Source organism: Ranitomeya variabilis, chromosome 2 (genome assembly GCF_051348905.1).
Source record: "Ranitomeya variabilis isolate aRanVar5 chromosome 2, aRanVar5.hap1, whole genome shotgun sequence".
In the NCBI taxonomy this organism is placed as follows: Eukaryota; Metazoa; Chordata; class Amphibia; order Anura; family Dendrobatidae; genus Ranitomeya; species Ranitomeya variabilis.
In genome coordinates, this window is record NC_135233.1 from 701,817,561 (window position 1) to 701,830,494 (window position 12,934).

A 12,934-nucleotide genomic window follows, 5' to 3' on the forward strand; every position below is an offset into this window, starting at 1 on the left:
AAAGATTAAGTCCATATGTTGAGCATTTGTAGCAAATATTTTTTGAAGATCAAATATGTTGCAAATCTATATATTTTGGTATAATGTGGGGTCTGTGTGCTGAACAGACAGCATACTATATCCAATAATAACAGCGAACAAGCAATTTTTGGCAGCATGCACTATTCTGCTCCATTTTATGGGCCAGACTAAGGACTTGGGTACATGACTGTATTTTTATTCTGAGTGTGATGCGACAAAACATTGGATCTCATTCGGACCAATGTTATTCTATGGGGCCGTGCACATTTTTGATTTTTGTTTTGGACTGAGAGTGGCATATTTGCTGTTATATGTATGCATCGGTTGTCATTGGTCCCCATAAAGCCATTGTGTGAAGCTAGTCAAGTGACTACAGAATCAAGTCCATTAAAGGAACTAAAAAGTTTAAAAAATAGTTATATCTGGTATTATCATGTTTAAACAAAAGTCTGATCTATCAAAGCATAAAGTTATTTAAATCATATGCTATAAACATCAAGCAGAAAAAGAAAATCAAAATGACAGAATTGACATTTTTTGGTTACCCACTATGAAAAAATACAATAAATGGTATCAATAAAAATGTTGGCTAAACAAACACAGAATAAACAAATCCTCACCTTCCTCAATAGATAGAAAAATATAAAACTTATTAATCTCAGAAAATGGCATCACAGGCTCAAGTTTTCAGAATTTAGTAACTACTAATATATATATATATATATATATATATATATATATATATATATATATATATATATATATATATATATATATATATATATATGATACATATTAGCAGGTGAACAAATTTTGAACCTTGTAAAAAGGAAACGTATATATATATATATATATATATATATATATATATATATATATATATATATATATATATATACACTCACCGGCCACTTTATTAGGTACACCATGCTAGTAACGGGTTGGACCCCCTTTTGCCTTCAGAACTGCCTCAATTCTTCGTGGCATAGATTCAACAAGGTGCTGGAAGCATTCCTCAGAGATTTTGGTCCATATTGACATGATGGCATCACACAGTTGCCGCAGATTTGTCGGCTGCACATCCCAAAGATGCTCCATACAAGGCAGGATGGATCCATGCTTTCATGTTGTTTACACCAAATTCTGACCCTACCATCCGAATGTCGCAGCAGAAATCGAGACTCATCAGACCAAGCAACGTTTTTCCAATCTTCTACTGTCCAATTTCGATGAGCTTGTACAAATTGTAGCCTCAGTTTCCTGTTCTTAGCTGAAAGGAGTGGTACCCGGTGTGGTCTTCTGCTGCTGTAGCCCATCTGCCTCAAAGTTCGACGCACTGTGCATTCAGAGATGCTCTTAGGCCTACCTTGGTTGTAACGGGTGGCGATTTGAGTCACTGTTGCCTTTCTATCAGCTCAAACCAGTCTGCCCATTCTCCTCTGACCTCTGGCATCAACAAGGCATTTCCGCCCACAGAACTGCCGCTCACTGGATTTTTTTTCTTTTTCGGACCATTCTCAGTAAACCCTAGAGATGGTTGTGCGTGAAAATCCCAGTAGATCAGAAGTTTCTGAAATACTCAGACCAGCCCTTCTGGCACCAACAACCATGCCACGTTCAAAGGCACTCAAATCACCTTTCTTCCCCATACTGATGCTCGGTTTGAACTGCAGGAGATTGTCTTGACCATGTCTACATGCCTAAATGCACTGAGTTGCCGCCATGTGATTGGCTGATTAGAAATTAAGTGTTAACAAGAAGTTGGACAGGTGTACCTAATAAAGTGGCCAGTGAGTGTATATATATATATATATATATATATATATATATATATAATTACTAGATTGGTATCACTGTAATCGTACTGACCTGGAAATTCATGTTGCCATCTCATTTTTGCCCAAGTATTGAACAGTGTTATTATAAATTACCATTCGTCCTTTCACCACTTCTACATTTTTTACCCACTCCTGGTTTTGACTTTCAAATACTGAGTTAGAAAACTCACCAAATACTCAACGTATGCATGAAGTTTAAGATGTGCACACTTTAAGCTACGTTCGTATGATGAGCTTTTGGTGAGTTTTTTACTCAGCGTAAAAAACTCACCAAAAACGTATTGTAGAAACTTAATGAGTCAGTCTCATCTGACAAGTAGTGTGCGACTTGCCACAAATCTTACTTCCATTAGTGACTGGAGTAAGATTCTTGTCATAAGCAACACCACAGCTTTTCATGAATTAGATGCTCCCAATGTGCCCTCGTCCATCTCTGCCCATTTTCATGAATCTTTGCAAGACTAGGTTGAAAGCAGGAAAATTTGCAACATTTTTGTAACTTTTCAAGGCTTTTTACGCCAGTTTTCTGACATAAAAGCTTGGACGACTCAGAGTCAATATCTATGTTGTTGCAATTGTACCAAACTTTACCTATACATTTTTTTTATACTGCTTCTTCAGTTTCAGAATCCACAAAGAAGGAACCAAAAGAAAAGGACAAAGCTGAGAAAAAAGTCTCTGTGAAAGGTTGGTAAATTTAAAAACAAAAGGTAGTCTAAAAGGAGATAGTCATATACTTGGGAACATAACACTTCATTGGATTAGCAGCATCTGGTGTCCAGAAAAGTGGACAATGCGGATCCATAAAATATACCAAGTAAAGAAATTGTACCCACATTTTCATAATGCTCTGGAACTTTAGAAAAAGTTTTCAAATGTTTTATATATTCAAAAATGATACCTAGGGATATGACAGCTTCCTACTTATAATATAAGCTCTCACACAGCTCTGCAAACTGAAAAGTAAAAAAGATACGGATCTCAGAACATAATGCAAAAAATATATATATATTTTCATTAGAAAGTTATTTTCTCGTGGAAGATATGCAATAAACTGGATATCACTGTAATCAAATTGACTTATACTATAAAACTGTGTCATTATTTATCCCATATGGTGAATGTCATAAGAAAAAAAATATGTAAAATAATATCAAAATTGCTGTATTTTGCTCATCCTGACTGACCAAAAAAATGAACTCAAACGTAATCCAAAAATGATATATGTGAAAAAGGGCATGAGTGAAAACTGTTGATTGTTTCACAAAGTATATCATTCATAGTGGTGCAGCACAGTGAGTGTCTGAGTGATTAGTACACTTGCTTTGCAGCACTGTGGTCCTGGGTTCAAATCAAGTCAGTTTTTTATCAGCAGGATGGACAAAATGCATGTTTTTTGCACACGTGAACACTAATGACAAACAGATGACATCTGTGTGTCATCAGCGTGACATGTACCGGCACCTGGGAAGAAGTGGTACAGTTAGCTGTTCCCAGGTACTGGCTGCTGAAGGCAGCTCTCATCATTGTCGCCTGGACTCCCTGAGATCAGTATGACCAGGCAACAATTATGGAAGTTGTATTTAGCACCTGCTGTGTCCCTCCTGTGTAAAATTAAGATTAAAATAAAAAAAAATTGTGTGGGCTCTCACGCAATTCTCATAAACAGCAGAGGGAAATCCCACAGCTTGGGACTGATGTTAATAATCTGGGAAAGGGGACAATAACTAAAAAGTCTCAAGGCGATTAATAACAGCTCACAGCTGTTTGCTTAGCCTTTACTGGTGAATTTACAGGGACTCCAGAAAAAAATGACTTAGGATCCTCCTATAAATTCAAACCAGCAACGGGTAAACAGACCGAAGTTGGTTGTTATTTATAGACTTGGAAGGGGCAAGACTTATTGCCCTCCCAGGCTACCAGCATCAGCCCAAACAATATTGCATCCATAGTATGCACCAAATCTGGCGCTTAGCCTTACTCTTTCTGCTTGTCCTGGTGCGGTGGCAAGTGGGGTAATACTTGTAGGTTTATATCAGCTTTGTATTGTTAACTGACATCAAGCACAGAGGTTAATAATGGAGAGGCATCTACAGGATGCCACCATTACAAATCCCATATAAGTTTTGAAATAAATAAGCAACAAGAATAAAATCCTTTACTTGTAATAAAACAAAACCCTCTGTTATACACATTTATTTAAAAATAAAAAACAAAGATATACTCACCTTTACACCTAATCCATTGAAGTCCATGTCCCTTGTACAAAAAACAAAAGTGATATACAAACAAATCCCTCAACTATCAGAAGTGAAGATAATCCTCTGAAGCCCATATCCTCTGTAAAAAAATAAATAACCATATCGCTCACCTGTCCGGCGTGAAGATAATCCATACTGTACCACGGCATAATCCATCGCAACTTCAGTGATGAGCAGTGATGTCATTGAGGTTACCGCTGATCATTGCCTGCTGCGGTTCCCATGGGCAGTTCACTATAAGCAGCCAGATGAACTGCGGTGACCTCAATGAGATCACCACTAGCACAGTGAGAAAATTCTGGTGGTGGTGATCTCATTGAGGTCATCACAGTTCATCCTCCCTTGTAAATTCACCAGTAAAGGCTAAGCAAACAGCTGTGACCTATTATTAATAGCTTGCGAATCTTGTCCCTTTTCCCAAATTAACAGGCAATTCCTGCATGTGCAGTGGCTTTCTAATAGCCGCGAGGCATTCAGAGGCAGGGACGTAAACATATTATTCGAGCACGTCAAAAACACTCAGCACTAAGTAAAAATGATGTGACTCTTAGAATATAACACTGTAAAACTGAAAAATTTGCTTTGCCATAAAAATCATAAATAGGCATTTTTTAGGGAGTTTAATGTCAACAAAATATTGTTTACTGTCATAATTCTTCATTATTGCATACAGTTGATTATAAGACATTGAATTATCTTTGCTACCACAATTATTGAAGTTATTATTGTACTGTAAATGTCTGTACTTTTTATTCTAGCAATTTCCAAAGAGAAGGATAAGAAGGAAAAGACTGACAAAAAAGCTCCAACCAAAGGTTAGTAAACAGTATTACAAAAAGCAGTCTTCGCTTTGTCATGGACAACCATGCATTATAAAATATTTGAAGGCAGAGTTTGCAGTGTATTTCCCTTAAAACATTGTATTGTACAATTGAGGTATTCAATGTCTTTAAAAAGTATTAATACCCATGAACTTTTCTGCTGTATTAATCATGCAGTAGCATAAGACAGGACTCTTATTGGCTTCAAGTTTATTCTGCCGCAGGTCAAGGAACCTAAACATACACCAAATATAATTAAGAACATGGAGACCTGGAAGTGATTATATGGCCCCTACAAAACCCTGATCTCATGATTATAAAGTAGGTGTGAGATTACATGAGGAGACAGAAGGTTCTGTGCAAGCCTAAATCAACAAAAAATATGTGGCTAATTTTACATCAAGTTTTGAACAACTTCCCTGCCGAGTTCCTTCACAAATTTTGTGCAAGTGCGCCTAGCAGAACTGATGCTTTGATATTGTTTCGAAGGCATTGAATTGTTACACAAAATTTTGATTTTCACTTTAATTTATTTTTTTCTCATTAACTTTGCAATTTGTTAATTGATAAAAATAAATTAACACTTCTAATTCTAAAAGCATTCATACCTTGCAGCATTTTTGTCGCACTTAACTAAAACATTTGCTTAGTAGTCAGAGTGAAAGTCTACTGTGTGTTACAAAATTGCTGTGCTAGAAAGTGTTAGCAGAATGAGGTGTCATTTTTAGGGCAACAATATAAAGTTGTCTTCTTATAGTGTACAGGGGCATGGACATATTATGTATATCGTTATGATAATGTGTTCATTAGTACTAAATGGAAAACACATTATTTCAAGGTCAGCTAAAGACTGTAGAGGGCCATTGTGCATGGAATGTGTCCAGGTCCCACTCCCTCCATACAACTAAACCACATGACAGGCAGATATGAACAGAAATGATGTCAAACAGCACAAAAGGGATTCTTTCTGCAAAATTAAAAATCAATAGTCCTATCCGTGCCAACATCTGAATCCTATTTTCAGGGTTTCAGACATACAAGTGCTTCTCACTAAATTAGAATATAAACAACAAGTTAATTTATTTCAGTTCTTCAATACAAAAAGTGAAACTCATATAGAGTCATTACAAACAAACTGATCAATTTCAAGTGTTTATTTCTGTTAATGTTGATGATTATGGCTTACAGCAAAGAAAACCCAAAAGTCATTATCACAATAAATTAGAATATTTTATAATACCAGCTTGAAAAATTATTTTTAAATCCAAAATGTTGTCCTACTGAAATGTATATTCAGTAAATGCACTCAATACTTGGTCAGGGCTCCTATTGCATCAATTACTGCATGAATGCGGCGTGGCATGGAGACAATCAGCCTGTGGCACTGTTGAGGTGTTATGGAAGCCCAGGTTGCTTTGATGGCAGCCTTCAGCTCATCTACATTTTTGGGTCTGGGGTCTCTCATCTTCCTCTTGACAATAAAGTAACTTTTTGATTATATTCTAATTTAGTGAGAAGCACTTGTAAGTCCTGAGCTGCCAATGACCAAAGCAAAACTAATATGTGAACCCAGCCATAGATTTTGTCCATAATTCTCTTCTGCTGCAGCTTCCCATTTTCAAAGACAAATTAGGGACATATTGGGAATAAAATGCTGATCTAGCACATGGAACCCCAGCCCATCCCAACCCTAATAAAAGTAGAGCAAAACATGTTGTGGCATTATTATTTTTGTTTGTTGCAGCAGGAGGTGAGTGACGTTAGTCATGTAATTCCTGCAAATATTTGTCAGTGTTTGCACAATCAGCATGTATTGTTCACTTTTCATTAGCATAGAACATGCACACAGTATCTGCCTATACTGCACTGGTCTTTACAGACGTAAACAATTTTTAAAAATGAAAACATTGTGTTTTTGACACAATTGTGGAAAAAATGCTTAGTGATCACCAAATGCAGCGTTAATAAATTGACAGCTGGGTGTTATGTTTCCCTTGTCAAAAACATGTGGTCCTATTCCCTGATAGGCCAAGGATTGCACCTTCACTAATGAGAAATTGATCACCTATTCTAAGGATTGGCTAATAACGTTAAGGTCCAGGACAACCCCTTTAAATTTAGAGATGTGATCAATGAAAAACATACAAGCATTATGTGCTGTAAATTAGCGCACAGAGCAGTTATCTGCAGATGACAAATCTGATTTTACTCTGCACTGATAAAATTACACATAGCAGCACCTGCACTCTGAATAAGACACAAGATACCCACGTGTTTCTCCAGAAGGGATGCATAGGCCTTCAGTACTATCAAAGGCTTCCAAACCACAGCTTTGGCACATAATGTCCTACATCCATGGCTCATGATGCCAGATGTATGCAAAGCATTATTTCACACAGTTTAGTCATGCCCACACCAGTGGTGGCTCAGCAGGTAGGGCAGCTTGGGAACCAAGGTCTGGCCCTATGTACACATGAGCCCATGCACAAGCGATATGTCCACTCCTGCATTATTTACCAGCATTTATAATGAGTTTAAAATGATAATCCACTTATAAATAATTCATAAAATATAGCATCTCCTATATTGCAAATACAGTATTTTACAGTGCTATTTTTTTCTTAAATAGTTGCAAAAGCCAAACCAGAGAAACTTGCAAAACCAGAGAAAAAAGGGCCGGTCAAAGGTTAGCGCTCAGAATTAATATTTTTTAATAATTCAATGTTTGTTTGCTTTTTTTTTTTTACCAATAACTACATTCATTCAAACAGATCTGTCACCAGATTTACAATACCAGCGGAAAACAAAAACTGGATGAAACTGAAACAGCTTGAAAATCTGTCACAACGGCTTTCTAATCTTTATCATAAAGTATTTAATGAGTCTAGCTGATCAGTGAGAGAAAGCTTATGAATCCACGTGTATTTAACCTATTCCCACCCAGCCTGACTGACATCTGAAGCTGACACTGAGTGGGAGGAGAACTAAGCAACAGCCGGGAGGAGGGACACTGAGGAATTTGTCAATAGAACCTTGTGGGCAAAGACTGAGTTTAAACTTTTCAAAAAGGATTATATAGTCATTCCAATATATATTTATTTATGTAAAATATACTGTGAAGTCTGGTGACAGATCCACTTTACATTAACTAATAAATAATTGATACCGTACGTATTTCATCAGTTCCAAATTTACGGCATGATTCCAAATATGATTATTAACCCCTTCATGACCTTGGGATTTTCCGTTTTTCCGTGTTCGTTTTTCGCTCCCCTCCTTCCCAGAGCCATAACTTTTTTATTTTTCCCTGAATTTAGCCATGTGAGGGTTATTTTTTTGCGGGACGAGTTGTACTTTTGAATGAAATCATTGGTTTTACCATGTCGTGTACTAGAAAACGGGAAAAAAATTCCAAGTGCAGTGAAATTGCAAAAAAAGTGCAGCCCCACACTTATTTTTTGCTTGGATTTTCTGCTAGGTTCACTAAATGCTAAAACTGACCTGCCATTATGATTCTCCAGGTCATTACAAGTTCATAGACACCTAACATGATTAGGTTATTTTTAATCTAAGTGGTGAAAAAAAATTCCAAACTTTGTTAAAAAAAAAAAAAATTGCGCCATTTTCCGATACTTGTAGCGTCTCCATTTTTCATGATCTGGGGTCGGTTAGGGGCTTATTTTTTGCGTGCCAAACTGGCGTCTAATGATAGCATTTTGGTTCAGATACGTTCTTTTGATCGCCCATTATTGCATTTTAATGCAATGTCACTGCGACCAAAAAAACGAAATTCTGGCGTTTTGAATTTTTTTCTCGCTGCGCCGTTTAGCAATCAGGTTAATGCTTTTTATATTGATAGACCAGGCGATTCTGTACACGGCGATGCCAAATATGTGTAGGTTTGATTTTTTTTATTGATTTATTTTGATTGGGGCGAAAGGGGGGTGATTTGAACTTTTATATATTTTTTATTTTTTTCACATTTTTTTTACTTTTTTTTTACTTTTGCCATGCTTTTATAGCCTCCATAGGAGGCTAGAAGCTGGCACCACTCGATCGGCTCTGCTACATAGCAGCGATCTGATGTTCACTGTTATGTAGCAGAAACGCGGGTGTGCTGTGAGCGCCGACCACAGGGTGGCGCTCACAGCAGGCCTGCATCAGTAACCATAGAGGTCTCAAGGACCTGAAGCATCGCCGACCTCCGCTCATGTGACGGGGGTCGGCGATGCGATCATTTCCTGCCACCTGGCCAGAAGCGGTAGTTAAATGCTGCTGTCTGCGTTTGACAGCGGCATTTAACTAGTTAATAGGCGCGGGCAGATTGCGATTCTGCCCTCACCTATTACGGGCACATGTCAGCTGTTCAAAACAGCTGACATGTGCCGGCTTTGATGCGGGCTCACCGCCGGAGCCCGCATCAAAGCAGGGGATCTGACCTCGGACGTACTATCCCGTCCGAGGTCAGAAAGGGGTTAAGTTTACTGCTTCTTAACATTGTTATTATATTTAAATTAATTAGTCAAGAAAAATATGTTTGCAAAAAAGTGGTTTCTTGAAAATTATTATATTTAAACGTCAATGTGTAAAGGCTTAGTGCTCCGTGTGCCCTTTTACATTTGTGTGGAAAACCCAGGAGCTTTACAAACATCTCAGGAACTATTGCCATCTATTATAAGGGTGAAGTAGAGTGAAATAAATGTAATAAATATTTAATCACAATTATTTTTTACAATTACATATTTCTCTGTTTAATAGCTGAAAAAGCAGAACCTGAAAAACTTGCCAAACCTGAGAAAAAAAGCCCAGTCAAAGGTCAGTGCTTGGAATTCTGCAATACAGGATATTAAAAAAATGGTTATTATTAATAGCTATACTATCTAGATTAAAAACTTAAGAAATGACATCTTAAAATTAATCATGTGATCATCATGTTCTCACAAAATCAAGTGAGCAAATTTTTAATTAATGAATTTCAATGCGATTGTATATTAGAATGTGAAAGTTGTGAGATCTGACCGATTTTGAGTATGACATGGTCATTAGTCATGAGCGAGTATGTTCGTTGCTCGGGTTTTCCCGAGCATGCTTGGGTGGTCACCGAGTATTTGTCAGTGCTCGGAGATTTATTTATTGTTGCCTTAGCTGAATGATTTACAGCTGATAGACAGCTTGAATACATGTGGGGATTCCCTAGCAGCCAGACAACCTCACATGTACTCAGGCTGGCTAGCAACTGGAAATCATGCAGCCGCATCAAATAAAACTAAATCTCCGAGCACTGACAAATGCTCGGAGACCACCTGAGCGTGCTCGGGAAAACCCGAGCAACGAGTACACTCGCTCTTCGATAATGGTCATCAGTGTTGAGCTAGCTGGAGACAATGTTTCAAATACTACCAACCTTGTAAGAATTTTTTGAAAGAAGAGAGTCATGATTTTGAGAAAAAAAAATGTGTGTTACTTCCAAAATCATATGACCATAAACAATTAAAAATATCATATTGACCAAATTCACGATGGTTTCCGGCTATAATGTTTTTGCATGTGATGGTCACAATGTGTTGCAGTTTAATACCCTTTGTCACTCTGATATTCTTCCTTCATTATCATAAAGAGATTTTGATTGAATACAAACTCTATTCATGCATTTACACAATATATGTTAAGCAGAAAAAGGTGGTTTGGTACTGTGTTAGCCAGTAGAAAAAAAGATATAGAGTGTTAGTGTATATTATTTGGTGTCCTCAAATATCTTGTCATATCAGCCTGATGAAGACACATAAGTAGTCTTGAAAGCTTGCTTTGTAACAGCATTCACTATATTTTGTTAGCCATTAAAAGGTATCACACCCACAAGATTCCGATTTTGTTTCTCCCACTGAGAGCACTCTATATCTTTTTTTACAATATACTGTATGTCTAATGAAATGCATCTTTTTACAATAACATATTACTTTCTTTAATAGCTGAAAAAGCAGAACCAGAAAAACTTGCAAAACCTGAAAAAAAATCCCCAACCAAAGGTTCGTGTTTAGACGTATGACATACAGATATTAAAAAAGTGGTTATTAATTGTTACACTAGCTAGACTAATTTCTTCAAAACTAACTTGTCAGAATAGCCATCCTAGTAAATAGAAAATGGTTGCAAATTGTCACTAACACACAAGAGTCATGTGTAAGTAGAAGCTGTTCGCCAAACTTTATTTAGTAAAAATAGCTTATGTAACAAAGAAGCCATGTGGCTCATTTCATAATGTGCAGGTGAAAAATAATCAATCATATTTTCTGAATCTACTTGTTCAATTGTCCAGATGAAGCCCTTAATGACAGAGCCAATTTGAACCTTACAGAAGCACTCCCATCAAAGTTTTTATCCTTTAAATATATTGCAATCATCATATTATATAACATTATGTACTTACAATTGCTCATTTTTACTTTCTATCCAGTTATTTCTTCTCTTTTCTCTGCACTATGTAGAAACAGGAAGTCTCTTTTTCCTGCATGTGTCGTCCCACTCTTAGACTCCTAACCCATCTGCTCCTTTCCTCCCCTTGCCAGGGACTTTGCGGTAATGATTCATGAAAGGAAAAGAGACTTCCTGTTTCTATATAACACTTAGAAGGATTGAGTTAGTCTGTTTTTAATTAAGTGATGCTATAGACCTGGTGGAAAAGAGAATAATTAACTGCGTAGAAATGAAAAAATGAACAATTAAAAGTACACAGAGCTATATAATATGATAACTGCAAATATAGTGGAGGAAATAAGTATTTAATCCCTTGCTGATTTTGTAAGTTTGCCCACTGACAAAGATATGAACAGTGTATATTTTTAAGGGTAGGTTAATTTTAAGATTGAGAGACAGAATATTAAAAATAAAATCCAGAAAATCACATTGTATAAATATATAAATGTATTTACATTTTGCAGTGAGAAATAAGTATTTGATCCCTCTGGCAAACAAGACTTAATACTAGGCAGCAAATCCCTTGTTGGCAAGCACAGCAGTCAGACTTTTTTGTAGTTGATGATGAGGTTTGCACACATGTCAGGAGGAATTTTGGTCCATTTCTTTTTGCAGATCATCTGTAAATCTTTAACATTTTGAGGCTGTCGCTTAGCAACTCAGAGCTTCAACTCGTTCCATAAGTTTTCTATGGGGTTAAGGTCTGGAGATTGGCTAGGCCACTCCATGACCATAATGTGCTTCTTTCTGAGCCCCTCCTTTGTTGCATTTGTGGTATGTTTTGGGTCCTTGTCTTGCTGGATTACCCAGCTGAGACCCATTTTTAATGTCCTGGTGGAGGGAAGGAGCTGTTAGGTGTCAAGTTCCTGCCGCTGCACAGAGGGAATCTGGAACCATCTCTGCTGTGGTCTCCCATTCTCCTCCAGCCGCAGTGGAGCCTGCTCAAGCTGATACTGTGCGGCTGGTTACTGCTGTCCTTCCAGGCTCAGCCATTGTAACCAGTACTGATCAGCGGTGAGCAGGCGTCCCTGGGACTAAGTCCTGCTTTTCTTCTTCTGAGCATGCCCAAGGGACAACCTCTCATTGGAGGTCGGAGGTCACATGCTCAGGTCCTGTAGCAGCTCCTATTGGACAACTAGGAAGGTCCTGGAGGGCTTCCACTATAAAAGGTTTGCATGGCCACATGGCATTGCGCTAGTATAAACTTAGTAACGTGTGTGTGGATGTATGCCTGTCGATGGATGAAAGCTTCAAATCATTCCCATCCCTAGTGTTGTTGACTGTTCACGAATGGTGGAAGCTACCTAGCACCTGACAGTGCTATTCCGCACAGCTAGCACATGACACAGCGTCTGATAGCAGTGACCGCCAGTGCGGCGCCTTGCGCTGATAGAGCACTTCCCTTGCCCAAGTCTGGGTGGATAGTGGTGTCCGCCAGAGTGGCACTGCATGCACTATTGTGCATTAAATTATTATTTCTGTTAATCTCTGACACCCCAGTAGCGGTGTTGAGCGCAAG

The 12,934-nt window shown here is 37.7% G+C and overlaps 1 protein-coding gene across 1 annotated transcript in view; it reads left to right on the forward strand.

Moving 5' to 3' along the window:
• LOC143807646 (uncharacterized) overlaps positions 1 to 12,934 on the forward strand; it is a 1,106,746-nt gene that overhangs the window by 322,873 nt on the left and 770,939 nt on the right. The window contains exons 18-22 of the mRNA XM_077289447.1: positions 2,481 to 2,546; positions 4,879 to 4,935; positions 7,571 to 7,627; positions 9,700 to 9,756; positions 10,911 to 10,967. Of these exons, the coding sequence (XP_077145562.1) occupies positions 2,481 to 2,546; positions 4,879 to 4,935; positions 7,571 to 7,627; positions 9,700 to 9,756; positions 10,911 to 10,967 (294 nt within the window). The remainder of the gene's footprint in view (positions 1 to 2,480; positions 2,547 to 4,878; positions 4,936 to 7,570; positions 7,628 to 9,699; positions 9,757 to 10,910; positions 10,968 to 12,934) is intronic.